Below are 27742 nucleotides of genomic sequence, written 5' to 3' on the forward strand. Positions count from 1 at the left end.
TAACTTTACAGAAAACACAAAACCACACTGGCCCCTACAGACAACTGTAACCTCATAAAGAACACTGATAACATAATCTTTAACTACAGTACTACTAACAGTCTACTAACATTTATAGCTATTATTTATAGCACCAAACATGGACAGGTCAATGAAAATCTTTTGTGACTGAACCAAATATTCACCTCAGACCTTTTCTTGAAGAAAGTTAAGAGAAAATATCATTTAAAAAATAGGAACACTGAGGAAAGTGGCACTTGAATCACTGTCCAAAGTAAGACAATGCAGTGCTGGACTAAACCAGGCTCCTTTCAACAACCAGGACACAGATCCCCACAGAGTCCATGCTACCTTAGTCCGATGAGACATTCAGGTCCTCTTAATCCAGCAGCCTGCTTCCCACCCTTATTTTTGGTTAGTAGTTCTAAGGTAAATGACATTCATCCCAAACACAGAGTTGAAAAATTTTGTACTTAGTAGATTATTACAACACAGAGATTTAAATACTAGTTAAATTAGACAGCAAGGTTCTCCACATGCCTGTGATGCCAACATTCCTCTTTATTTCATAGAAATTTGACTCAATGGTTATTCATTAATTAGCAATAATTAGATTATATAGATTAAATCAACTACAATGACAAGCTATAGTAAGTACTGTATTTTAACAGTTAGTTATTAAATTATCCAACCTGTACTGTTTTAAAACTAAATGGGGTGAAAACAGCGATCTTGAAATTTCTGTTCCTGAAATCTCTGCCCTAGTTTTCTCCCAAATATTACCTCAAAGAGTGCCAAATTTTTATCAAAATATTCATCTCCTTCTTCATAATTGGAATTGTTAAGATAAGCATTTCGAGCTTTCTTATGTCCATCATCTGGAAAAAAATGTAAATCAAGTTAGTTTCTCATTGGTACTGAAGAAGCATCAGCACCAAATGTTCCCCCTGTAATAACAGAACCCATTTTCATATTCATATTTTCATCTGAGAACGGCAGAACTCAATCAGCATTGCTTGGAGAATGTGACTCCCTCTTGAACAGGAGCAAAAGCAAATTTCTAAGAAGTAAACATGGGTCATTCCTTTTCTTAACAATATGAAGACCTCTAGAAACACTATTCGTTTACGATCCTAGCCTATAGAGACCCTACTCTTAATGTCACCCAAATCTAGGATAAAAAAAAATAGTCACTGAGTACCTGCTCAGTGTACAACACTGTGCTAGACAAGGGCTACTTTCCACACTATTGCTGTGGATAATGGCAATAAAAGCCCTCTGCCTTCAGGGCTATCTGACCTTTTATAAATGACATTTTTGTACAAACATTTGCCACCTATCTTTTTATGTTAAAAGAGGCACCCCACAAGAATTTGGTGAACTGGCTATGAGGGAAAAAAAAAAAAAGAGAGTGAGATTGGGTTCCCTAAAACAGTAGAGTTTCTGTTGTTTGAGTGCTTTCTTAACTTTGGTTCTTTATTGTAAAAGTTACATAGTTCTAATTGTCTGGCGGAAGAGAAAGAGAAAATTTTTAAAATTGTGTAAATGTCATTAAAAACTAAGATTTTAGGGACCTCGCTGGTGGTACACCAGTTAAGATTCCGCGCTTCCTCTGTAGAGGGCACGGGCTCGATTCCTGGTCGGGGAACTAAGATCCCGAATGCAGCACGGTGCGGTCCAAAAACAACCCCCCCCCAAAACCCTAAGATTTTAAATATTGAGGAAACAGAGGTCAATACAGAAATTAAAGAAATTAATTTAAAGTCCTATAACCTTAAATACGTAAGATGAGCTTGGGAAATAGCCAACAAGCTATCAAAATAACTGAGTCATGTCAAAGGACAGAAGAGCCAATCTGAAGGGGTTCTCACTGGCTAAAAATGGGATAATGTGAATATTAAAAATATATAATGCAATGAGGTCTTCCCTGGTGGCGCAGTGGTTGAGAGTCCGCCTGCCGATGCAGGGGACACGGGTTCGTGCCCTGGTCCAGGAAGATCCCACATGCCGGGGAGCGGCTGGGCCCGTGAGCCATGGCCGCTGAGCCTGCGCGTCCGGAGCCTGTGCTCCGCAAGGGGAGAGGCCATAACAGTGAGAGGCTCGCGTACCGCAAAAAAAAACAACTAGTCCCCTTCGCAGAGTTGCTATGGAAACAACATCGAAGTCTGAAAAATAATAAATGTAAAGAATTAAGCAATTATCCTGTCTTTCCTGTACCAACTGTATTTCACAGTAACTAGTTAAAGAAATTTCCTTCATTATAGAAACATTCTGGCGAATAAATGCAGATGGAATGATATAATTAGAAAAAAATCACCAATTTTCAACCCCTAATAAAATAATGGTTATGAACAGTGATCATCAATGGTTGCTAAAACCATTAGGTGAAAAGCTGAGGCATAACCCACTAATCAATCTGGAACCCACTGATCAACCTGGAACTCACTGATCAATCTTAACATCACTAAAAGTGGGACAACACAATCTTCTAATGTAATACAATGAAAAATACACTGTGCAACTTATGATGTACTCTTACCCAAAGAATGGAAGCTGAATCTAACCAAGCCTCTAAATGTAACTACCAGTTCACAGAAAAAAAAAGGAGGCACATATTAAACATCACCACAAAGATGTAGTCATCAAATTCAGAATGTGGAAGATTCCACATGACAAATAATCTGATTTTGTCAACAAATAAATGGCATAAACGAAAACAGGCGAACTCATAAATTAAGAGACTTAAGATGACATACCACATCAATTGCAAGGTGTGAAACTTGTTAGAATCCTGACTCAAAACAAACATCAGGAAACAGTCAGAGGAATATGAATATGGACTGGTTATTTTTTTAAAAATGGGTAAGTAAAATCATATGATGTCTGGAATTTTCTTTAAAATATTCTGGGAAAAAATCTGGTGGGCGCTTGAAAACAGATCTGCAACATTGCTGAAACTGGGTGGTGGGTTCACGGAGGTTTATTATGCTATTCTATTTACTTTTCTGTACCTCTGGTAATTCCCATAATAAAAAGCCATAAAAAGAAATGCAATTATTTTCCTCTCTAATGCTTCCAGAAAATTCTAAAGAGAATAGCACAGCTAAAAATTATCACCACTTTTGAATAATTCATTTATTCAATTAATTCGATAAGTATTAAGTTCTCATATGTTGGGCACCACAACAGTAGACAAGGTAGTTAAAGACTGTACTTTCATTGTGCGTTTACTGAAGTCACAGAAGACAGAAAATAACTTTTAAAAAAGTGAAAAAAAAAAAAAAAGAATAATTGGGCTTCCCTGGTGGCGCAGTGGTTGAGAGTCCGCCTGCCGATGCAGGGGACATAGGTTCGTGCCCCGGTCTGGGAAGATCCCACATGCCGGGAGGCGGCTGGGCCCGTGAGCCATGGCCGCTGAGCCTGCGCGTCCGGAGCCTGTGTTTCGCAACGGGTGAGGCCACAACTGTGAGAGGCCCGCGTACCGCAAAAAAAAAAAAAAAAAAAAAAAGTGATAAGTTCTGTGAAGAAAATGAACCATGTACTGGGATAGATTATGACTGGGGATGGGAAGGGCAGACAACTTTCGGTAAGATCTTTAGGGTGCTGGTAAGCAGGCTCTCCAGAATTAAAAAACATATATACTGATTTATAGTATTTGCCAATTTCTGTGGTGCAAATACTTACACATGCTAATTTCAAACTACTAATGTGAAGTCACTGAACGTGGTTTTGGGGAGAGATGCATGTAATTGGCTCTCATGAGCTGGTATGAGCTAGCGGGCTGCAGCATACCCTTGGCACAGGGTGGTCAGGAAAAACCTGCCTTTCAGGCAGAGGGACAGCAATTTTAAAAGATCCTAAAGCAGAAACAATCTTAATGGATTCATAAAACAAAATAGATAACATGGCTGAAATAGAGCTAGGAAAGGACAGAGTGGTTGGAGAGATAGGAAGAAGTCAGATCATGTAGTTAGCAAATGGATGGCTCTTCCGAATCCATTTATTGAGTAGTCCCTCCTTTTGCCACCGACCTATTCTACATAACACCACCACCATGGGGGCTGGGGCCGAGGAGAGAGTGATGTGAGAGTGTATTAATGTTATTTCCCTTATTGGGGGGGACAGGGGTATAGACATCATTTTTTCTTAAGTAAGGGATTAAAAAAGAAACAAAAAGTGGAAAAAACTGCAAACAACTTAGGGTGACAGAATAGTTCAAATATATCAATAATACCAATAATTATAATAAGGCAAACGGACAAGATTTACAAGTTAAAACATGAAGATTGACACACTGGATTAAACAACAAAATCCAGGCATATAGTGTTTACAAGAAACATAATATGCACACACAAAGGCTGAAAGTAAAGGAAAGAGATATATCAGGCAAATACTAACCAAAATAAAGCTGACACAGTTTTATTATTAGCAGATAAATTTTTCTTTGAGAAAAACTTTATTAGGGATGAGAGGATAACCATATAACAGAAGACTTAATTCACCAAGAAAGTATATAAATTTTAAACATACATCTATTGTTTATAGTTATCTCTTTCTGTGTAACAAATTACTCTTAAACACATTAAGCCACTCTTAATGTGGCTTAAACAACACATACTTATCATCTCAGTTAGTGGGAGCTAGGAATATGTACATGGCTTAGCAGGGTCCTCTGCTTCAGTCTCCTGTCATGGCTGTGGTCTCATTGGAAGGCCTGGGGAAGATCCTCGTCCAACCTTACTTACATAGTTGGCAGGAATCAGTTTTTTCAGGCTGTTGGTCAAGGGCCTTTCTCAGTTCCTTGCCACATGGGACTTTCCATAGGGCAGCTTATAGCATGGCCGCTGGACTCCCTCAAAGCAAGCCATCAAAGAGCCAGAGAGGGAGTACAAGACAGATGTCAAAGTCTTTTTGAAAGTGACGTCACTTTTGCCATATTCTAATAATTAGAAGGAGTCATAAAGTCCAGCCCTCACTCAAAGGAGAGAGGATTACACAGGGCATGAATACCAGGAAGAAAGGATCAACAGAGTCAGTCTAAAAGGCTGCCTAGGGAGTTCCCTGGCAGTCTAGTGGTTAGGATTTGGCACTTTCACTGGTGTGGCCTGGGTTCAATCCCCGGTCAGGGAACTGAGATCCTGCAAGCCGAGGCGCAGCCAAAAAAAAATGCTGCCTACCATATCCACCCATCCATCCATTCGTCCGCCCACCAATCCATCCATGCCTCAAAATATTTGAGGCCAAAGCGACAGAATTATACCAAGAAATTAATAAATCTACCATCACACAGGGAGATTTTTAGCATACTTTTCTCAATAATTGATAGATGAAGCAGACAAAATAGCAAAGGTAAAGAAATCTGAATAACACAATGAATAACCTTGGCCTTAACGGAGATAGCATTCTGCATGCAAAATTAGAGACTATACATTTTAATCAAACATACGTGGAAAATTTACATATGGAAAATTATCATGTACTAGATCTTAAAGACTGAACAAATTTCAAACAGGTATAATATAAGCCATGATCTTGGTGTATAACAACGAATTAGAATTTAATTACAAAAAAATAAATTTAAAAACGTTGTGAATTTAGAAATTAAAAAAAAACCCACACACTGCTTAACAATTCAAGGATCAAAGATTAAAATACTTAAAAATTGAATAACAATGAAAACACTACCTATTGAGACTTGTGATGCAACAAAAATAGCACTTCAAAGGAAAGTCATTGCTTTAAAATTTTACATTAGCAAAGTAAAAAGAATAAAAATTATATGAGCCATGTACCTATTTTAAGAGGCTAGAAAGGAGAATAAATCCTAAGACAATAGAAGGAAAAAGATAATGATAACTATACCAGCTGTCTTTTGGTTAAATGTCCTTTTCTGTCTCTCGACTTTCCATTTTTCCTGGGTCCTTATGCCTTAGGTGGATCTCTTGTAAACAGCAAGTAGCTGTGTTTTTAAAAATTTGACAATCTGTCTTTTTAATAGTCAAGTCTATCGACCTTAGCAATTGATATATACAGACTGAACTCTACCATCTTTTTATTTCTCTTTGGCTTTCTTTCTCTATGATTCATTCTCATTTTCTCTCTGGATTTTCTGGTTTGTTTTCCCTTATTCCATTTCTTGTCTCTCCTCTCTTGGAGTTTCCACACTCTGTTTCTATTCTTTTAGTCAGTTCCAACTCTCTCCTCCTGACTTACATAATATTACTATCTGACATTTCCAGGAGTCTTTTTTTTTTAACTACACAAATAAGACACTGAAATTATTTCATACTGACAACATTGACTTGGGTCAAGGTCCACATTTACCATTTCATTTGTTCAATATTCTTTGTTACATTTCAGAATACTAGTCTTCTGGGATCATTTTCCTTTTACTTGAAGTACATTCTTTAGAATTCCTTTAGAGGAGGGTTTCTCAAACTCAGTGCTGTGAAATTTCAGACAATATAATTATTTGTTGTGGGGGATTGTCCAGTGCATTTTAGGATGTTTAAGGGCATTCTTGGCCTCTAGTCACTAGATGCCAGTAGCATCTCTAATAGTGACAATCAAAAATGTCTCCAAACATCCCTTGGGGGACAAAATTGTCCCTAGTTGAAAACCAAGAGTTTAGAGCAAGTCTCACAGTAAAAAGCGTTGTTGGCTTTTACTTAACTACAATTGTCTGTATTTTCCCCTTAATCCCAAGTGTCTTGCTAAACACAATTCTAGGATAATAAAATTTTTGCAAATACTTTAAGACATTAGTTTTGTTATCTGTTTGTTGAGAATTCTATCATTCTGTCGTTCCTTTGATGATCTGTTTTTTTTCTCTGCTGCTTTCAAGATCTTTTCTTAGGTGTCCTGCAGCTTCATTAAGATACGTCTAGGTGTAGTTTTCTTTTTGTTCACAAACACCCTTCACCTGTTACTAATCTACTATTTAACGCCTTCTTTTTTTTTTTTTTTTTTCAGTACGCGGGCCTCTCACTGTTGTGGCCTCTCCCGTTGCGGAGCAAAGGCTCCGGACGCGCGCACAGGCTCAGCGGCCATGGCTCACGGGCCTAGCCGCTCCGCGGCATGTGGGATCTTCCCAGACCGGGGCACGAACCAGTGTCCCCTGCATTGGCAGGCGGAGTCTTAACCACTGCGCCACCAGGGAAGCCCTTTTTTTTTTTTTTTTTTAAATGTAACCATACTTTTAATAAAATCCCACTGAACACCACCATGCATGACGCATTGTGTTAGAAGGTGAGCCTACAACATGAAACAAGATGGTCTCTGCCCTCAAGAATCTTCCAGACGTGGGCAGGCACTAATTACCACAAATGTAGTGGCTTAAAGCAATATCCATCAACTTCCAGTCTCTGGTCTGGCATGTAAAGAGATTAGAAGTCTTCACTCTGTCCTAACCAGTAAAAAGCTGAACAAACTAATCATCAAATCTTCTTAAATCTAGCAGAGAATTGAGGTTACAGGGCAAACCGCTGACCCCAAAATTAGAGAGATGGGCAGATACAGAGTCAAAACTTACTGGAACAGAAACCTCTGTGGGAACCAATGCCAGGGTAGGATACTTTGCTGCCTGCCAGAAAAAAAGCTCTGGTTTTAAAATTCTCACGTGAGGGCTTCCCTGGTAGCACAGTGGTTAAGAATCCGCCTGCTAATGCAGGGGACATGGGTTCGATCCCTAGTCCAGGAAGATCCCACATGCCGCAGAGCAACTAAGCCTGCGCACCACAACTACTGAGCCTGCGCTCAATAGCCTCTGAGCCACAACTACTGAGCCCTCATGCCACAACTACTGAAGCCTGCGCGCCTAGACCCCGTGCTCCGCAACAGGAGAAGCCACCGCAATGAGAAGCCCGCGCACCGCAACGAAGAGCAGCCCCCGCTCGCTGCAATTAGAGAAAGCCCTCACACAGCAACAAAGACCCAACGCAGCCAAAAATAAATAAAAATAAAACAAATTTATATAAAAAAAAATCTCATGTGATTTGGTTCAGATCATCCAAACAGTCACCGTTAAAAGGCCAAACTATCTTTTAACGTAATCTAATCATGGGAGTAAAATCCCTTAAAGTAACAGTTCTACAGGTTTGGTAGGAAACCTTGGGGCTGTTTTATAATTTCGCCTACCACAACCATGATGGCAGGCTGATAAGATACCTTGGTAAAGGGAGGTCTGGTGGCTTCTTTTGACTTCCTTAATGGTATAGAGTACTGAGTTTGAGGAAAGAGGTTTTAGGATGAAGGAATTTGATTGACAGCGTTATGGGCTCAGCACTCTAGAAATTAGAGCAGAGGAGGAGGAGTTTGGTTTGAGGTTCTTTTGGGTAAGCTGGGCAGAAAAACCACAGGTCAAGGGAGATAACAGGCTTAACTGATGGACCACAGAATGTAGGCCAGAAATAGAAGACAGAGAAACCTGGAGTGAGGGAGAAGGGACAGGAGTTAACTCCCAGGGGCTACAGTGGATGGAGAGATTCTCATTAAAGCAGAAAGTGGAGAAAGGCTTTAGTAAGAGGTTAAACATTTAGATCGGTGGTTCTTCAAATCTGGTCCCCAAACTGACAGCATCAGCATCATTTGGGAACTTGTTAGAAAGGCAAATTCCACAGTCCATTCCAGAATTAGTACAATAAATCAGAAATTCTGAAACTAGGAGTAGGGCACGGGAATCTGTTTTAACAAGCACTCCAGGTCATTTTAATGCACCATAAGCTCAAGAGTCATTGATATTATTCTTCTATATTGTAATAGAATATGTTTATCATGAATGGGACTCCAGCAGGAGAAAGAAAATTCCTGGAAGGAGAATTTTCTGCTGCATGCTGAGCTAGAAATGCCAAGGATAAGTGTAAGGCATTGCTTGAACTAAATGGACTTAGGGTTTTCAGGAAGAACAAGTCCTGGGCCATTCCAGCCAATTGTGTTATTGAGATAAACTTTCCAAGGCCAAGACTAGGAGCTGTTACTGAGGAGAACTGGGAAGGAGTCAGCCTGGCCCGCATCGGTTATTCTTTAAAGAGGGGGGAATCCAACCCCTAGGAAAAAAGGCAGGAAGTGGGGACAGTGAGTTCCTGGGACCCTGAGTGATGAAAACAGCAAGAGACCCTGGTGGAGAGGGAAGACGCTTGCTCATGAGCAAAATCTGGCTCCCCTTTGGCTCAGCAAGAACAGACGCCCTCTCCTAGATGCAGGCACCATCCCAACCTGCTGAGCTGCCTCAGCTGCAGCAGTCAAAGCCAGAAGTTCTCGTGCAGGCTGTGCTTAGCCAACAGGATGAGGATATATTTGGGGATGTGGGTAGCTGACCCAGTACAGTAATTCCTGTACCCTTATAAGTTTTCTGAATCAATTATTCTGGGAATAATAATAATCATGGGACAATGGCAATAAGCGCTAAGGAAGTTAAAGACATGATTGTTCATTGTTATTATAGGGTAGCCCTTCCCCCTAAAAAACTCCACCAAACATGACAGGGATTTATGAACTCAAGACTCCTGTGTGCAGCAAAGATCAACATGCTTTACACTGCTGATTTAAAAAATGAAAAAAACAATGCAGACAAATGTGTATGGTATGCTAGTATTTCTGTTAAAAAAGAGAAAAAACATTTGCTTGTGATACACAAAACGTTTCTGTATGACTTCACAAGAAACTGGTAAAATGGATAGCCATTGGGAAAGGGAACTCAGTGCCTGGGGAAGAGAAGAGGAAAGTTTTTCATGATTAAACCTTATATACCTTTTATAATTTTTTTTTTGACCACACCTCGTGGCTTGTAGGATCTCAGTTCCCTGACCAGGGATTGAACCTGAGCCACGGCGGTGAAAGCGCCGAGTCCTAACCACTGGACAGTCCAGGAATTCCCCTTATATACCTTTTAAATTTGGACCACGTAAGTATATTATTATGATTCAAAAATAAATGAGTATTTTTGTTTGTTTTGTTTTGTTTGTTTTTTTTTTGCGGTACGCGGGCCTCACTGTTGTGGCCTCTCCCGTTGCGGAGCACAGGCCTCCGGACGCGCAGGCTCAGCGGCCATGGCTCACGGGTCCAGCCGCTCCGCGGCACGTGGGATCCTCCCAGAACGGGGCACGAACCCGTGTTCCCTGCATCGGCAGGCGGACTCGCAACCACTGCGCCACCAGGGAAGCCCAATGAGTATTTTTTAAATAAATAAAATAATGAGCTTTTATCCTTAGCAACAGAGGAAAGTCAAGCCTGAAATCTAAGGGCATTAAGTAGCCCCACCATGGAGGGTAGAAGCTGTGGCAGCACCTGGAAGAGCTTCCTCAGAGATTCCCTTAGTCTGGCCACCCTGCCAGAGGCATTTCTAAGGAATCAGGACCCACAGTGATCTGCAGGGAGGAGAACAATGAGAAAAGCTTTCCAGCCCAAAATCAGCCGCTGTCCAGAGCTAGCACCTGGCAAGATACAACTCACTCTCCTGTGGCGGTCACATCTTTACTGGAAGGTAGGTGAGAATTCACACCTGTGACACCAAATCTCCTCCTCTCTTGGTATTTCTCTCTCCTATTCCTCGCTGATTCCACAGTCCTCTGATCTCTGGCCACAGTGTTTGATTTTTGGGAAGAGAGTGTTGAACAAGCCAAGCTCTTGTCATTCTGAGTCTGAACTCTCATTTGGCTTAGACTTATGCTTTCGTTTTTTCTTCTTATGCTTTTCTTTCTTCTTTTTCTTGTGTTTCTCTTTACATTCTGAGGAACTGGAGCTGCTCCCATCTTCATCTGATGTTGAATCCTCCAGTAACTGTTTTAACTGTTGTATCCTTACATCCTTTTCATGTCTTTTATTCTATTGTATGATGTCATACATGGGATCTTCATGTGCTACTCTGAACTGTTCTAACTTTTCGTTGCCTTTGATTAAAAAAAAGGGCATTTTTTGTCGCCTGTTTGGTGACCATATCATTTACAGCACCAACACTGCATGACTTTCACTTCTTTCCCCAGTGGCAACCAAAGTCCTTTGGTTGGTGCGTGGGCCACAAATTCCCTGGCATGTTCATTGCCTGGGACATCTGGTATACAGTCTTCTGGCTTAGTCTCATCTTCCTTGATAAGCCCAGGAGGAGGTTTTTCATAAAAGGACTCCAGGTGCTTGAGCCGCCGCCACTTCTGCTCCCGGCGCAGCCTCAGCTCCTGCTCTGGAGGCTCCTGCGGCCGCTGCGCGCCCCCGGCCCCTGAGTTGTCGCACCCGGGCCGGGACGACATTGCGGCCCCGTGTGGGGTCGCGAAGACTTCATTTTAAAAATATCAGCAACTATTTGTTTTCCTTCGCTTTAAACAGTCTTTCATTCCTGAGTACCATGCTCATCTTCCTGCATCCTTCACTGATTTAGACATTTAATAGTGTTATATCCCAGACTCAACAGCATTTCATCCCTCTCGAGGGTTACAGGAGGAAAGGAGGCCCAGCTTCAGCATATTACTTCCCTGCTGTTCAGTAGCACTATAATATTGTTGTTATAAAAATCTGACTTTATAAACATCCTGCCCCATCCCACTGCCCGCTGGTCTAAGCCACCTCCTCACAGCTCTGGCTTCCCTTGCTGCAGCCCCTGAACCTCTATGTTTGGGGCTTCTCTAGTCTCAGGTTTCAGGTGCAACTACCCTAACTTTCAGACACTTTGGTTCTGGAGGTTTCTGGCCCAACTTCCACTTGCTTGCTTGCTTATTTTGGGGGGTGTGGGGGGGGTGGAAGAATGTCCCTGGAGATTTTGCCTGCATTTATGAAACCAGTGATGCCCTCCAGATTGTCTTACCCAGGGTCTACTTGTGGTGGTGTTTTGGAATGGGAGGGTCCAATAGACCTCCTGCTCAATTAGGAAAGGTCAGGGTTTTCTAGGCAAGGAGCAAAGCTCTCAACAGAAAGGCATGGATCAACCAGGTATGAAATCAGCAGTGGTTATACTGAAGGGCATGGATCAGTTCTTGGTCTGAATATCTTGGAAATCATGCTGCTTCCGATGTACAGCCTTCAGAAGTCTGGGTCACTACTATGACCCCAGGAAATCCCAAGTGGAATGGAAATTCTGGTTTCTGAATAGCAAATAACCCTTACTCTGCAAGAACTAAAAACCAAACCCATATCCTAGGGCTGTTTTAGAATTATGCAGAATCTTAAGATTCCTTTGGAGGATACCTACTGAGACTGGCCTCAGTAATGCTTTGAATTAAACAGCCCACCAGATCACTATTGTGCTTCTTTTTTCTCATTTTACCAACCATATAATGCTGATATTATTGGGAAACTTACTGGTGTTTCACTGTGCAATTCAAATGAAACCTGATAGGAGTGCCATTGGCTCTACTGAACATTTCAGATTTCCATTTGTTATGGCATACTTTTTTTGCAAGCTGAAAAAGGGTATACCAAATGTCTTGCTCTTTATAAGCATTTTATTGTTGTGGTGCTATTATTTCTATAATGTTGCTTTTTTTCAATTACCACTTATGCTACAACTTGGGCTTAGCTAAGATAAACCTCAGATTCCTCCCTTAGACTCCTGAGCTTGTCTAATGGCCTTTGTTGGTCTGAGCTAGGCAGAACAAGAGCAGTAAGTGTACTTAATCTCCCTTGGCACAGGTTTGGGTCTGAACTATGTGACTAAGTGAACATGAAAGGTTGTCTCAAATGTTATAAATTATGTTTTTGATTTTTAGTTTGGATCAAAAGCCAAATAAGAGGGCTACCCTGGTGGTGCAGTGGTTAAGAATCCACCCGCCAATGCAGGGAACACAGATTCAAGCCCTGGTCCAGGAAGATCTCACATGCCACGGAGCAGCTAAGCCCGTGTGCCACAACTGCTGAGCCTGTGCTCTAGAGCCCGTGACCCACAACTACTGAGCCCACACGCCACAACTACTGAAGCCCACGTGCCTAGAGCCCGTGCTCTGCAACAAGAGAAGCCACCACAATGAGAAGCCCGTGCACTGCAACAAAGAGTACCCCCCGCTCGCTGCAACTAGAGAAAGCCCGCATGCAGCAACGAAGACCCAATGCAACCAAAAATAAATAAATATATATATATTTTTAAAAAGCCAAAGAAGAGGCACGTTACAACTGGTTGCTGTATCTCTCAATTAAGTCTACTGCTTTCTCTTTTTCTTTGCAATTTATTTGTTGAAGAACCTATGTCATGTGTTCAGTAAAGTTTCTGATGGTCTCCATTTTAATGAGCATCCATGTGATGTTGTTTAACATGTTGCTCTGTTTTCTTCTATTTCCTATAAATTTGTAATTGGGTCTAGAGGCTTAGCCACATTCAGTATTTTTATGGGGGAGGGAGGAAAACACCTTCAAAGTGGTATTTTGATCTTCCATCAGGAGGTACATGTCATCAGGTTGTCTTTCTTTGTGAGATACTAGCAACTGTTGATGATTAATGCCTAGATTCATTAATTTATGAGGAGTTACAAAATGGTGATATTCTGTTATTCTTCCTTAATTTATTAGCTGAAATATTTTTATAAAGAGACATTCCCTCTAATTTACTATTTGGTTACCCATTGGTATAGTTAAAAACAAGATAAATACTTCATTCTTTCCTTTTAGACCGATTCTCAGAATAATAAATTGGTTTACTAGAATACTCCAATGGTGACCAGTTTTTTATGAACTCATGAATTTAAATACTGGTTATGTTTCAAATCAAATCCTTTTTCTGCATCTATTAAGATAATTATATGATGTTTTTCCTTCAATATGTTAATATACTAAATTATATAAATTGATTTTTAATGATAAACCCACCATGTATTTTTAGCAGAAACCCAACTGGTCACAGGAGTAATTTTTAAAAATACAGTTGACCCCTGAATAATGCTGGGGATTAATCGAAGTATAACTTATAGTTGACTCTCCGTATCTGAGGTTCCTCCTCTATATCTGCAGGTTCAACCAACCAGGGACTGTGTAGTACTGTAGGATTTACTATTGAAAAAAATACAAGTATGGGCTTCCCTGGTGGCACAGTGGTTGAGAGTCCGCCTGCCGATGCAGGGGACACGGGTTCGTGCCCAGGTCTGGGAAGATCCCACATGCCGCAGAGCGGCTAGGCCCGTGAGCCATGGCCGTTGAGCCTGCGCGTCCGGAGCCTGTGCTCCGCAACGGAAGAGGCCACAACAGTGAGAGGCCTGCGTACCGCAAAAAAAAAAAAAACAAACAAGTATAAGAGGACCAGTGAAGTTCAAACCCACATTGTAAGGGTCAACTGTATATTGCTTGATTCAAATTGCAAATATTTCATTTAGGATATTTGTATCTGTGTTCATAAGTAAAATTTGCCTATACTGTTCTCATACTGTCATTGTTAAGTTTTGGTATCAAGGTTATGCAAGTCTCAAACTGAGTTGGGAGTGTTTACTTGTTTTTCTGTTCCTTGAGAGAAGCTGTAGAAGAGTGAAATGGTTTTTAAATTGAAAATTATACACACATACACACATAAGAGTTCATAAATCATAAGCCTACAGCTTAATTCTTTATCATGACTGAGTTTCACCCTTCTATACATCTCCTCAGCCTGACCCTGAGTTTTGCAAGAGATCTGATGAGTCAGTGGGAACAATAGATACATTAAAATAACTTCACTCTGCTGACAGGAAAAGAAAAGCATTTAGAAGGCTTAAAAGATCCTATTATAAACTCCCTTCAGCAGGCAAGGCAACTGAAGCAGTTTTTCAACTACTGGGCCAAATTATCCTAAATGAGGTTTTTACAGAATCTGGCAAGATTTTAATTCAAGCTACCAAAGCTTTTTCTGAGGAACTATAAGATGATCAGAAAATATAACAAAAATTATCTTTCACTCTTTTGCAAACTCCATATTTTTAAAAATAAACCAGTAAGGGGAATTCCCTGGAGTTCCAGTGGTTAGGACTCCTCACGTTCATTGCCGAGGGCATAGGTTCAACCCCTGCTGGGGGAACTAAGATCCCACAAGCAGCGTGGCGTGGCCAAAAATAAATTAATTAATTAAAATAAAAATAAACCAGTAAGGATTTTGAGGCTGTAGTTACATGTACTTAGGATGGGAGACAGAGGATAACAGTTATTAACAGCATGAGAAAAAAGAAGAATATAATTTGACTTAATGAACCTAGGAGACAGACAGGGTAGCAGGATGAACTTAGCTAAACTGGATAAATCCCCAGGTTTATTTAAAATTGAACGCAATTGTAGGTTGCCAAACGAGATTAATGTCTGGAGTAGTCTTTTTGTAAATACTAGGGTTTTTAGCTAATACTGACTGAGAGAATTCTTCACGATCACATACTATTTCTTTTTGCCTACAATTAGTTAATCTACTATCTTTTACTACAAGTGCTTAATTGGAAACAAAACCCAGCTTAGTAACACTGGAACAGTACCAACTCCCCTGACTGTCCATTTCATTAACTAAGTCCTTCCCTCCCTCCATTACACACATGTTCCTGCTCAGACGATGAACCACTCTCCAAACATCTCTACCTATCAGGCATGTATCAGAGACAGAAGCAATTTAACAGTTTAGGGGGAAATCTACAAAAATCTTTCGATGAAATCTTAACCATTCCTGGTCCAAATATGAAATTTTTATACAGAGAAGACGAATTTTGAACAGTTTAAATAAACTATCCAATACAAAAATATAAAAAAGAGAATAGTGACAGCCTCAATACCACAAAGCTAAGACCCTGGTGATCACAATTCTAGCTACATGTTCATGTCAAATCATTTACTTAACAAATATTTATTGAGTGCCTAAGGTGTCAGTGTTCCAGCACATAAACTCACTCAAAGGAATGAGAATTAAGACCAGAAACTTAAGTCCTTAACATACAAAGAGCAAAAAAGGAATATCCCAGTTTCTTCAACTAATACTCTGAACCTATAATAAGCAAACAAGTCAAGTACTTTCTCTATTTTGGACTTTTTGATACCTTATATTTCCCACAGCTGCTTTGCATATATTCTAACCATCAAAAGTTCAACAATGAATAAATCAAAATAAATTTCAAATCAAAAGACAGACACATAAAATAGCTGTTAATATATTTAAAAGTACTTAATTCACTCATAATTAAAGGGTACAAATAAGAACTAGAGATGCCATTTCCACCTACTAGTTAAAGAAAAAATTTTAAGATTGATAATATCCACTTTTGATGATAGGGACCTGCGTATGCTTCCACATTCTTCATTGGTGGGTATAAGTTGATATATCTTCTTGAAAATATATATACCTTTTGACCAGGGAATCCCACTGTTAGGAATTTATCCTAAAAATATACTGGCAATGAGAATGCAAGGATATATGCACAAGATGTTCATTGCAACATAATTTGTAACAGTAAAACACCTTGAAATAACTTAAATGCTCATGAATAAAATTACAGTGTAGGAATAAATGAAATTCTATTCTACTACAAACAAAGACATGAGGCAAGTCTTTATGTACTGATATGGGATGTCCAAGATAAAATATTAAGTGAAAAAAAAGGAAATCACAGAACAGTCTGTATAGTATAACTCCACTGATAGAAAAAGGAAGAAAGATAGTCATAGTATATAATACAAAAATGTGTAATAAAAAATTTCTATAAGAATTCACAAGAAAGTGTCAATAGCAAGTACCTTGGGGGAGTAGAAGTGAGGTCGTGGGGAGAAGACATACTTTAGAAGACCTTTCCTTTTTTTTATATGTACTTTTTGTATTGTCTGAATTCCTCACCAGAGTATGTTTTATTTTTATATTTAAAAAACTCATCAGTTCTGAGATGTGGAATTCTTGTCAAATTACAAGCTTAGTGCAATTTAAATAAATGATACCTAGAAGAAATCAATTCATTTCCATAACTTATTTCACAGATAAGGACTGGAACATCAATTTCTTTGGCTCGCTGAATGTTGTGCTGTTTATGAAGTACTTTGAGGAATGAAAATGAAGGTGATCATAAGATATTATAGAATATTATATCTTCTTTTCAAAATTATCTGGAAAAAAGAAGCTCTAACTCTTACAGACCTTTTTTTAAACCATAGACCATGTAAAATTACTTTTTAATGTAACTAAATTGAATCTTCACAATCAACTGCAGAAGTAGATTCCTAAAACTTACCAAGCTGGGAAGAGAAACAGCAAGAAAAAAAACTGAGGAGGGAAAAGTAGAAAATGGGTACAGAAAATAGAATTAGAGAAGGGAGTAATGTCTCTTAGTATAAGCAGGAAAAGGGTGACTTTAGAGAGAGTCAGTTCCCACAGGAATACTATACCTAACAGCTGGCTGTGTTCCCCTGTGATGGAGTTCTGACTCGGGTCTGAAAAACAAACAATTGAAAAGAAAAGAAAAATGAATGACCAAAACAAATAATTTCTTAAGAATCAGCAACAAAAGTCAACCAAGGAAATAAGCAAAAAAAAAGCATGATGCTCAAGAAACATTAACATAAGGATATTAAAAATAGAACTATTATAAAAAATAATTCCACAGCTTCCTCAAAAAATTAAACAACAGAATTACCATGTGACCCATGGTATACACCCAAAAGAATTGCTAACAGGGACTCAGATACTTGTACAACAATGTTTACAGCAGCATTATTCACAATAGGCAAAAGGTGGAAATAATCCAAGTGTCCTCCAAAGATGAATGGATAAACAAAATGTGGTACAGATGGTCTCTGACTTATGATGGTTTGACTTAAGATTTTTTGGTTTTATGATGGTGAAAAAGCAATATGCATTCAGCTGAAACCATACTTTGGATTGTGAATATATACACACATATTTATGTGTGTGTATATATATATATACACACATATATATGTGTGTATATATATACACACACATATATGTATACACATATATATACACATATGTATACACATATATACTTTTTTTTTTTGGCTGCACCGCACAGCATGCGGTATCTCATTTCTCCAACCAGGGATCGAACCCTTGCACCCTGCAGTGGAAGCGCAGTCTTAATCACTGGACCACCAGGGAAGTCCCTGGATTTTGAATTTTGATCTTTTCCTAGGTTAGTGATTTGTAGTACAATACTCTCTTGTGATGCTGGGCAGCGCAGCGAGCCGCAGCTCCCAGTCAGCCATGCAATCAGGAGGATAAACAACCATTACAACCGTTCTGTACCCACACAACCATTCTGTTCTCTAATTTCAGTATTCAATAAGTTACATGAGATATTCAACACTTTGTTATAAAATAGTCTTTGTGCTATATGATTTTGCCCAACTGTAGGCTAATATAAGTGTTCTGAGCATGTTTAAGGTAGGCTAGACTAAGCTATGAAGTTCAGTAGGTTACGTATAGTAAATGCACTTCGACTTAATGTTTTCAATTTAGGAAGGGTTTATCAGGACGTAACCCTACTGTAAGTCGAAGAAGATCTATCTATACATACAATGGGATATTATTCAGCCATAAAAAGGAATCAAGTTCGGATACATGCTACAACATACATAAACCTTGAAAATATCACACTATGGGAAATAAGCCAGAAGCAGAACAAATACTGTATGATTCCATTTATATGAAATATCTAGAAAAGGCAAATGGGCAAACTTATAGAGACAGAAAGTAGGTTAGAGGTTACCAGGGGCTGGGGAGTGTGGGGGGGAAATGGGGAGTGGGATGTTATTTCTTAATAAGTTGTAAAAAAATTTCTCAAATAGGGGCTTCCCTGGTGTCGCAGTGGTTGAGAGTCCGCCTGCTGATGCAGGGGACACGGGTTCGTGCCCCGGTCCGGGAAGATCCCACATGCCGCGGAGTGGCTGGGCCCGTGAGCCATGGCTGCTGAGCCTGCGCGTCCGGAGCCTGTGCTCTGCAGCGGGAGAGGCCACAGCAATGAGAGCCCCGCGTACCGCAAAAAAAAAAAAAAAAAAAAAAAAAATTTCTCAAATAGAACTGGAGGATATAAAATGGCGAGTCTCATCCATGTGCCCTCAGGAAGACAAAATTGAACTAAGAGGCTGATTTCCCATAAATGCCTGATTTATAGAAACAAAATTTTCTCAGATGATGGGGGGTTGATCTGAGGTTGCCTCCTATCAAACTTGGTAAGTTTCGCCAGAAGCACGAACAAGAGATGGCCCAGGTTGGGTTAGTCTCACAAAGTGGGCTGAAATGAGCCTTGTTTGTGTGACTAGACTGATTCTGTCTGCTCAGGAAGTTTTCAAGGCTGGTCTCTGTTTGTTTTTGATTTTAACTGACTCAAACTGAACTCTCCCCTCTTTACATTCCCTGCCCATAAATACAACCTACCCCAAACTTTCACCGGACTCACCTGTAGCTTGCTACAGTTTGCTTGTCCCAAATTGCAATTCCTCTGCTATTCCTGAATAAATTCATCTTTTCCAGCTTGCCTCAGTTTACCTCTTTATTTAGGTCAACAGAGAACAGAGTTTCTGTTTGGGGTGATGAGAAATTTTGGAAATAGTGGCAATGGTTGTACAACATTGTGAATATAATTACTGTCACTGAATTGTGCACTAAAAAGTGGTTAAAATGGCAAATTTTGTGTTATATATATTTTATTACAATACAAAGTTAAACAAGTAATCACATAAATTTGGCCAAGCAATATTAGTTCCATAAAGTAGAAGGATGATTCAGGGCCTATGACATGAATTACATTTTGTTTTTAATGACAAAGGAACATGTGGCCACAGCAGTTGCAAGTCAAGACATAAGTAAAGCACTCATTACTACTAGCAGATATGTTATGATTTGACTTTCAGATAAAATGACTAAACTGGCTTTTATAAATATCTCTTTCTTCAGCAATCTATAATAAAATTAGTGACAATAAACCAAGTTCCTAATCCAAGAGATACTGACAGTCGCCATTTAACGACCAATCACTTGCTTATTTTAAAGGCTTGGAAAGCATTAAGGGCTAAATATGGAAAAGACTCTGAGCTGCACTTTCCTCAAAGAGTAAATCTCGGTCTTCCCCGGTGGCGCAGTGGTTAAGAATCCGCCTGCCAATGCAGGGGACACGGTTCAAGCCCTGGTCCGGGAAGATCCCACATGCCACGGAGCAGCTAAGTCCGTGCGCCACAACTACTGAGCCTGTGCTCTACAGCCCGTGAACCACAACTACTGAGCCCGTGTGCCACAACTACTGAAACCCGCGCGCCTAGAGCCCGTGTTCCTCAACAAGAGGAACCACCGTAATGAGAAGCCCACACAATGCAACGAAGAGTAGCCCCCACTCGCCGCAACTAGAGAAAGCCCATGCGCAGCAACAAAGACCCAACGCAGCCAAAAATAAATGAATAAATAAATAAATTTTTAAAAAAAGAGTAGATCTCTTAAGATACTGAGGATTACATCTGGATTCCTTGAATGCGTTTAAGGAATAAAAATAATTTTAGACTGGGGGTCTATGAACAATAGAAAAAAAAATTACATTCTCATTTTCACTAACCTCTAATTGAAGTTTAGTATTTTCTCCAAATATGATGTAGGCAACAAATTACATAAAAGTACCGGTGATTTTGTCAACAACAAATATCTGATATTTTCCTATCACATTATAGTTGTTGCATATATCTCATAATATCTTTTAGGTTCCACACTATTTTGAAATTATGGTAGTTATTAGAGGGGCTGCTAGCTTTAAGCAGGTTTAAAGACTGCCAAAGAGGTCCAAAATATAAAAAAGATTAAAAATTACTATTTGAGGGCTTCCCTGGTGGCGCAGTGGTTGAGAGTCCGCCTGCCGATGCAGGGGACACGGGTTCGTGCCCCAGTCCGGGAAGATCCCATATGCCGCGGAGCGGCTGGGCCCGTGAGCCATGGCCGCTGAGCCTGCGCGTCCGGAGGCCTGTGCTCCGCAAAGGGAGAGGCCACAACAGTGAGAGGCCCACATACCACAAAAAAAAATGAAATAAAATAAAATAAAAAATTACTATTTGAAACAAAATTCAAATAACATTTTCCGTGGTGTTTCTAAATATAAAATATATATAATTAAATCTAACACTTTAAGCATCCCAGACAGAAAGAACCAATCAGAATACTAAACAAATTCTGATTTCTGATGTATATAGTCTATATTATAGTGGAAGAAATAAGGTAAAAACCTGATTCCTATAACTAAAGTTTTAAATGCTATGTGAACATTTAATGATATATTTTTAGAAGATTTTCTTCATCTTAATTTGGTTTTAAAAAAGAGTAATTCCAAATTTTTAAAAGATATTTTTGCCAATATACTAGGAAAGTGAATTCCCAGTTTTTAATTTAAACTAGTTTTATTTCCTATCTAAATAAAGAATATAGGTTGTTCTTGTACATAAGACAAAAGTAGGACTAACAGTTCTACAGCATGTTAATGTATTAGATCGCTCTCTCTCTCTCTCTCTCTCCCCGCCCCCTCATGTAGGGGGAAAATTGGGCCCTATCATTATAGAGAAACAGGTACATAATAACATGAAAGGAAGAGCACAGAAAGAATCATATAATTTCAGAACCAGAAGAAACTTGGTCATCATCTAGATCTACTCCAGTGATTCCAAAGGCAAAGTTGCAGAAGAGTTATCAGCATCATCTATTCTCCGTAAAACTATACCCTTCTCAAGATTCTGATTCCCAGATACTGTCACTAATGGGAATGCCTTTATCTCTCAGGTGTGCTTTCAGAACAAAGTTGAGAACCTTGGATTTTAACATCTAAAGTTGAGAAGAATGCTTGGGTTAATGAGTGACCAAAGACATATCACACTACTGACAAAAGAGAAAGGTTGGAGATAGAGTCTTCATGTTTGAGAAGCTATGTTCGTGTTTCTCAATACTCTGTAATTCTAATTTTTCTTGCTCTAAAATACAATAGCCTAAAACAAGTTATCTGGAATTGCCAGGGAATGTATCTATGAAAAAAAATAGAAAAACATCTCAGATAACTCAGACAGAATAGGTATGATTTTAGAGGGGGGTATATAAATGACTATTTTTCTTAAAAAGAATTACCATCTTCTTTTTTTCTTTCTTTTAATAACTTTTTCAGGGCTATTGTTTTTTAAAAATTTTATTTTTGGCTGCATTGGGTCTTCATCACTGCGCGAGGGCTTTTCTCTAGTTGCGGCGCACGGGCTTCTCATTGCGGTGGCTTCTCTTGTTGCAGAGCACAGGCTCTAGGAGCATGGGCTTCAGTAGTTGTGGCATGCGGGCTCAGTAGTTGTGGCTCATGGGCTCCAGAGCACAGGCTCAGTAGTTGTGGCACATGGGCTTAGTTACTCTGTGGCATGTGGGATCTTCGCGGACCAGGGCTCTAACCCATGTCCCCTGCATTGGCAGGCAGATTCTTAACCACTGCGCCACCACGGAAGCCCAGAATTACCACCTTCTTTACTGTATATTTCCTTGCCTTCTGAGCTGTGCATACATGATGTATGTGCATTTTCTAGTCAAGCCAGGACTCTTCCTTGAACATGCTCCTATACAGTCAGTCCTCTGTTTCCGGGGAAGTGGAACCCATGGATTTGGAGGGCCTACCGTACTACGCCATTTTATATAAGGGATTTGAGCATCTGCGGATTTTGGTATTCAAGGGTGGGGGGCGGTCCTGGAACCAAACCCACCTGGATTCCGAGGGGCGACTGTATTTGAGATGAGTAGAAATAAGTCTACTGTATAGTTCCTCACAAGTTTTTTCATTTATTATAATTAAAGGAACGCAGGGCAATCTTTACCTGATACTTATTTGATTATATGAAGACTAACCTCAAGGACCTGCAAATAAATGCTTCATTAATACATGTAAAAGCTGAAACAAGGGCAAATTTAAGCTCATGAACCCACCAGGATGAAACTAGCCATGCCTGTAAAAAAATCACAATTGGTAAATAGGTTTAAGTTGAAGGGCGTTTCTGGGCCGCAATCCACATTGTGTATTCAACATGATAACAGTGCTCTGAGATGTGTCTGGGCACCTCCCTATCGTCCTATGTCTGAACTCTCCCATTTAACATTTTTCCTGCCTGTGTCACTAATGAGGGCACACCCAAGCTTGCCTAATACTGGGTGTTGTCCTAAATATTACTCAAAAGGATACTTGTTTTAACCAAATTACTTCCTGTAGTGGGAACAATGTGCCAATAATGTGACTATTTTAACCCTTTGATGGCCTTCCTAAATTAAGCCACTCCTAGGTCATAATACAACCAGATTATATACAAAAGCCTGTGATACTCTACAGGCAAAATGGTAGTTCAAATTAAAAATGGAAACATACACCTTTTCACAACAGGTAAATGCCATCAGAAAAATGAACTGAAACTATTTCCTCGTAACAGTAATGATATGGTAGTTTTACAAAATGGGCACTTGTTCAATATATTTAGTTTATCCTGGGCAAACGGTAAAGAACAGAGATTTTATTTAATTTCTTGCCATGTGCCTTGGAGCACAGAGAGAAAAAAATGATTGTGGGTGGTATTCACTTGCAAAACTGCCTCTATAAATAGTTTTTCTGAAGAGCCTTATTATCTCCCTTAGTTTCCCCATAGCAATAGTCTTTTTCTGAATTTCCTTTGATAATCGCTTCATCTACTATTCTTGGCAGAGAATTTGAAGCAAATAAAGCTAGCCTACATCTTGCATCTAAAACTCAGTGTAAAAGGTTTAAGTCTTCATTAAAGATAGATCAGTAATTTCATTAAAATAATGCAATCAATAGTGGAAACTTTTGCCTAAACGTTTAGAAAAAGAAGTAGGCATGACCAAGGGCATATACATCAGGACAATTCGCTTATTATGCTACTGCCTATATTATCTAGACACACTACAAAAACTATTTAAAGATACCAGGACTTCCCTGGTGGTGCAGTGGTTAAGAATCCGCCTGCCAATGCAGGGGACACGGGTTTGAGCCCTGGTCCGGAAAGATCCCACATGCTGTGGAGCAAATAAGCCGGTGCGCCACAACTACTAAGCCTGCGCTCTAGAGCCTGCAAGCCACAACTTAGAGAAAGCCCGTGTGCAGCAACGAAGAACGAACACAACCAATAAATAAATAAAATTTAAAAAGAAAGAAATAAAGATACCAAATACCTGAAATCACCAGTCTTAACACATTTCTAATTTTCTGGACTCCAACTTTAAAAAAACCAAAGCAGCATCATCATAAGAAGCCACTGTGACTTGGAATTAGGCAAAGATGATTAAAGATGGAACCAAAGACAATTACTCTAACATTCACATTTATTAGATTCTGCCTCTCTATTATGAGTAGGTTTTAATTTTGGTGGGAAACTTAAAAGGGAAAACAAGTTGAAATAAGGTAAAATCGGAAAAGCTTATCCTCTTTACATAGATTTTGAACTGACTGCAATGAGACTAGACAGACCTAAGAAAATTTACATGTGAGTAACTGGGTTTAAGTAAATAGATATGGGTGAAAAAAATCAGGCAATTTGAGGCAAAGTAATTAAGCAATAAGAAGGAAATGTAAACACTGCATACAAAGTTATTAAATCATTAGTTATTTATGCTTCAAGCCTACGCCATAAAGGAAAGTCTAAAGACCCTTATTTGAACTTTTAATAGGAATATAATTTTTAAAAGGTATTTAGAAGTATCTGTCAAAAAAAGATAGTTTCTGCTGGAATTTATAGTTTAGTCCAAACTATCTGCCATGTAAATGATTTGTGTAGACAGCTAACCATGGAGAGAATAAGCAGGGGTAGCAGCACTGAACCATGGACTGTACTTCATGTATGGTGCATATTCCTTATTATTAATAGGGGTTTGGGGAGAAAATGATTTGGAGCAGGAATGTTAAATAAATTTGGCAAATCTATTTAATAGTCAAGTAGATTTCTATGTTTAATTTCTCAGACCCTCCAATATGCTAAAGGCTACCTATCTCCAAAGAAGAATATAATATTCATCATTCCTAAATATATCAGAAGAGATACCCTGCTTTTCATCAAACATCTTGTGTAATTAGTGTTCTACGGTATACACTTTGGGAAATGTTCAACTAATTCATATCAATATACTAAGGTTAAAAGAGAACTCCCGGGCTTCCCTGGTGGCGCAGTGGTTGAGAGTCCGCCTCCCGATGCAGGGGACACGGGTTCGTGCCCTGGTCCGAGAAGAGCAGCTGGGCCCATGAACCATGGCCGCTGAGCCTGCGCGTCCGGAGCCTGTGCTCCTCAACGGGAGAGGCCACAACAGTGAGAGGCCCGCGTACCGCAAAAAAAAAAAAAAATAGAACTCCCTGAACCATCACTCCCATTTACTCATTCATTCACTCCGTAATACTCCCATTAAATCAGTATTTTCCAGATTTGCCTAGTTAAAAGAATCATCTAGAATATTTGTTAAACTACAAATCCCTGGGTCACATAACTAACCCTAATGACTTGATCTCATGGGAGGAGGCTGAGATTCTGCAGATTTATGAAGGGCCCCAGATGACTATTAGAAAGCTTCATTCATTCAACCATCCATCAGTTCAAATATTTGAGTGATTAATAAGTCCCAGGCATTGTTCTATGTGCTAGGGATAGAGCAGTAAGTAAAAAAAGACAGATGTCCTATTCTCACGCAGATATGGGAAGATAAAGTATAAAAGAAAATTAAAATGAACTTATTTACAAAACAGAAATAGAGTCACAGATGTAGAAAACAAACTTACGGTTACCAAGTGGGAAAGCGGGGGAGGGATAAATTGGGGGCTTGGGATTGACATAGACACACTACTATATATAAAATAAATAACTAATAAGAACCTACTGTATAGCACAGGTAACTCTACTCAATACTCTGCAATGACCTACATGAGAAAAGAATCCAAAAAAGAGTGGGTATATGTATACGTATAACTGATTCAATTTGCTGTACACCTGCAACTAACAACATTTCAATCAACTATATGCCAATAAAAATTAATTTTAGCAAAAGAATAAAAGAAAATTAATAATCAAGATTATTTTCTTTATAACACTAGTCCAAAATTAAGGAGAGTGAATGGAGAGGCTATTTTGTTTTTTTTTTTTTTTTTTCTTTTTGGAGAGGCTATTTTGGACTGGGTACACAGGGAAGATCTTTCTGACGAGATAACCTTTAAGATGAGACTTGTATATAAAGGAGACAAACATGTGAGGATCTCAACAGAGACTGATCAGGGCATAAGAATAGCTACACAAAGGCCCTAGAATGGGAATAAGCTTGGCGTGTTTGGGAAACATTAACGTGGCTAAAACACAGTGAGTAGGAAAGCGGTTTTAAAAAAAAAGAAAGAAAGGTTAGCAAATTAGGTAGCAGATACATCTTGCAGTATTGCAGACCATGGTAAAGAGTGTGAAGTTTACCCTAAAAATGATATGAAATAGTTGGAAGGTTTTCAAAAGCAGTATGATAGGTCTGATTAATCTTTTAGAAGATGGAGACTGTTGGCTGAAGAGTGGATCGTGGAGGGAGAGAGAGCAGAAATGGGGGAAACAAGCAGGAGTCTACTGCAGAAATCTTAGAAAGATATGATCATGACTGTAGTGAAGATGGTGAAAGCTGAGAGGTTGATGATATCTTCTGGAACGAGAGCTCATGAGTTAGTCTTCGAAGCTAATATCCATTTTACTTTAAAATTTGTAGTTCTTTTCATTTTTTTACTCAATAAATATTTTTTGAGCACCTTCTACATGTGAAACACTGTTCTAATTACTAGAAATGTAGTAACAATATCCCTGCCATCAAAGAGCTTACATGCTAGTGGGGAAGAGACAAACAATAAACAAACAACATACGCGTTAAGAGTAATAAGAGTTATAAAACAGAAAAAGAAAAGCAGAGTAAGAAGACAGAGGATTAGTGGGGGCATGGTTTGTGTGCCTATTTATAGTTTAGACACCGAATCTAAAAAAGATCTCTCAGCTCATGTGATAATTTGACCAGAAACTTGAAGTGAGGCCTCTAGCCATACAAATATCTGTAGGAAGAACATTGCGGGTAGAGGGAACAGTTAGTGCAAAGACCCTGGGGCAGGTACATGTTGGCCTGTTCAATAAACAGCAAGGAAGCTAAGTTACCAAACAGAAGAGCAAGGTAAAAGTGATAAGATGTGGGATAAGAGATGAATGTGTGTGTTGGCGGAGGGGCACAGATCATATGGGGCCTTGTAGGACATAGTAGGGACTTACCATTTTCCTTTGAGTGAGCTAAAAAGCCACTGGAAGGTTTTGATTTATGTTTTAATATGACCACTCTAGCTGCTGTCTGGAGAATAGATTGCAGGAGGCAAGTGAGGAGGTAGAAAATAGTTAGAAGGCTTTCACAATGGTCCCAGAAAAGATAATGGTAGCATGGACCAACTCAGTGGTAGTGGAGGTGCTGAGAAGTGATTAGATGCTGAGAATGTTTCAATGGAAGGATTCACAAGATTAGTATGCTGATGGATTGGATATGGGGTAGAGGAGAAAGATAGGAGTCAAAGTTTTTTCCAGAGCAATTAGATGAACAGAGATGCCATTTTCTGAGCCGTGGAAGACTGGGAGAAGAGCAGTGCTGGTGATGAGGAATGCAGGTGGTGAAAGGAGGTCCTCTGTGATAGCTGTGCAGCTGTTCCGGAGAAAACACGAGGCATAAAGAAAAGACAACACAGGATTTGGAAGCAGATAAAGCTCAGGTGAGATCCCAGCTCTACCATATGTTATTCACGTAACTCTGGGAAAATGATATAATTTCTTAGCCTTAATTTACTA

General features: G+C 39.4%; 1 protein-coding gene and 1 pseudogene across 3 annotated transcripts in view; both read right to left on the reverse strand.

Annotated features, from left to right (window-relative positions):
• SLC12A6 (solute carrier family 12 member 6) overlaps window positions 1-27742 on the reverse strand; it is an 89017-nt gene that overhangs the window by 26506 nt on the left and 34769 nt on the right. For all 3 annotated transcript variants that reach the window (XM_089907402.1, XM_022587556.2, XM_022587558.2), the window contains exons 2-3: window positions 17285-17329; window positions 784-878 (exon numbers count right to left, since the gene is read on the reverse strand). In XM_089907402.1, coding sequence (XP_089763528.1) covers window positions 784-878; window positions 17285-17329 — 140 coding nt within the window. The remainder of the gene's footprint in view (window positions 1-783; window positions 879-17284; window positions 17330-27742) is intronic.
• Window positions 783-17131, reverse strand: LOC149750230 (retinitis pigmentosa 9 protein pseudogene; annotated as a pseudogene).

Source organism: Delphinapterus leucas, chromosome 2 (genome assembly GCF_059928025.1).
Source record: "Delphinapterus leucas isolate spDelLeu-1000000601 "Yukka" chromosome 2, BTC_Dleu_Yukka2, whole genome shotgun sequence".
NCBI lineage: Eukaryota > Metazoa > Chordata > Mammalia > Artiodactyla > Monodontidae > Delphinapterus > Delphinapterus leucas.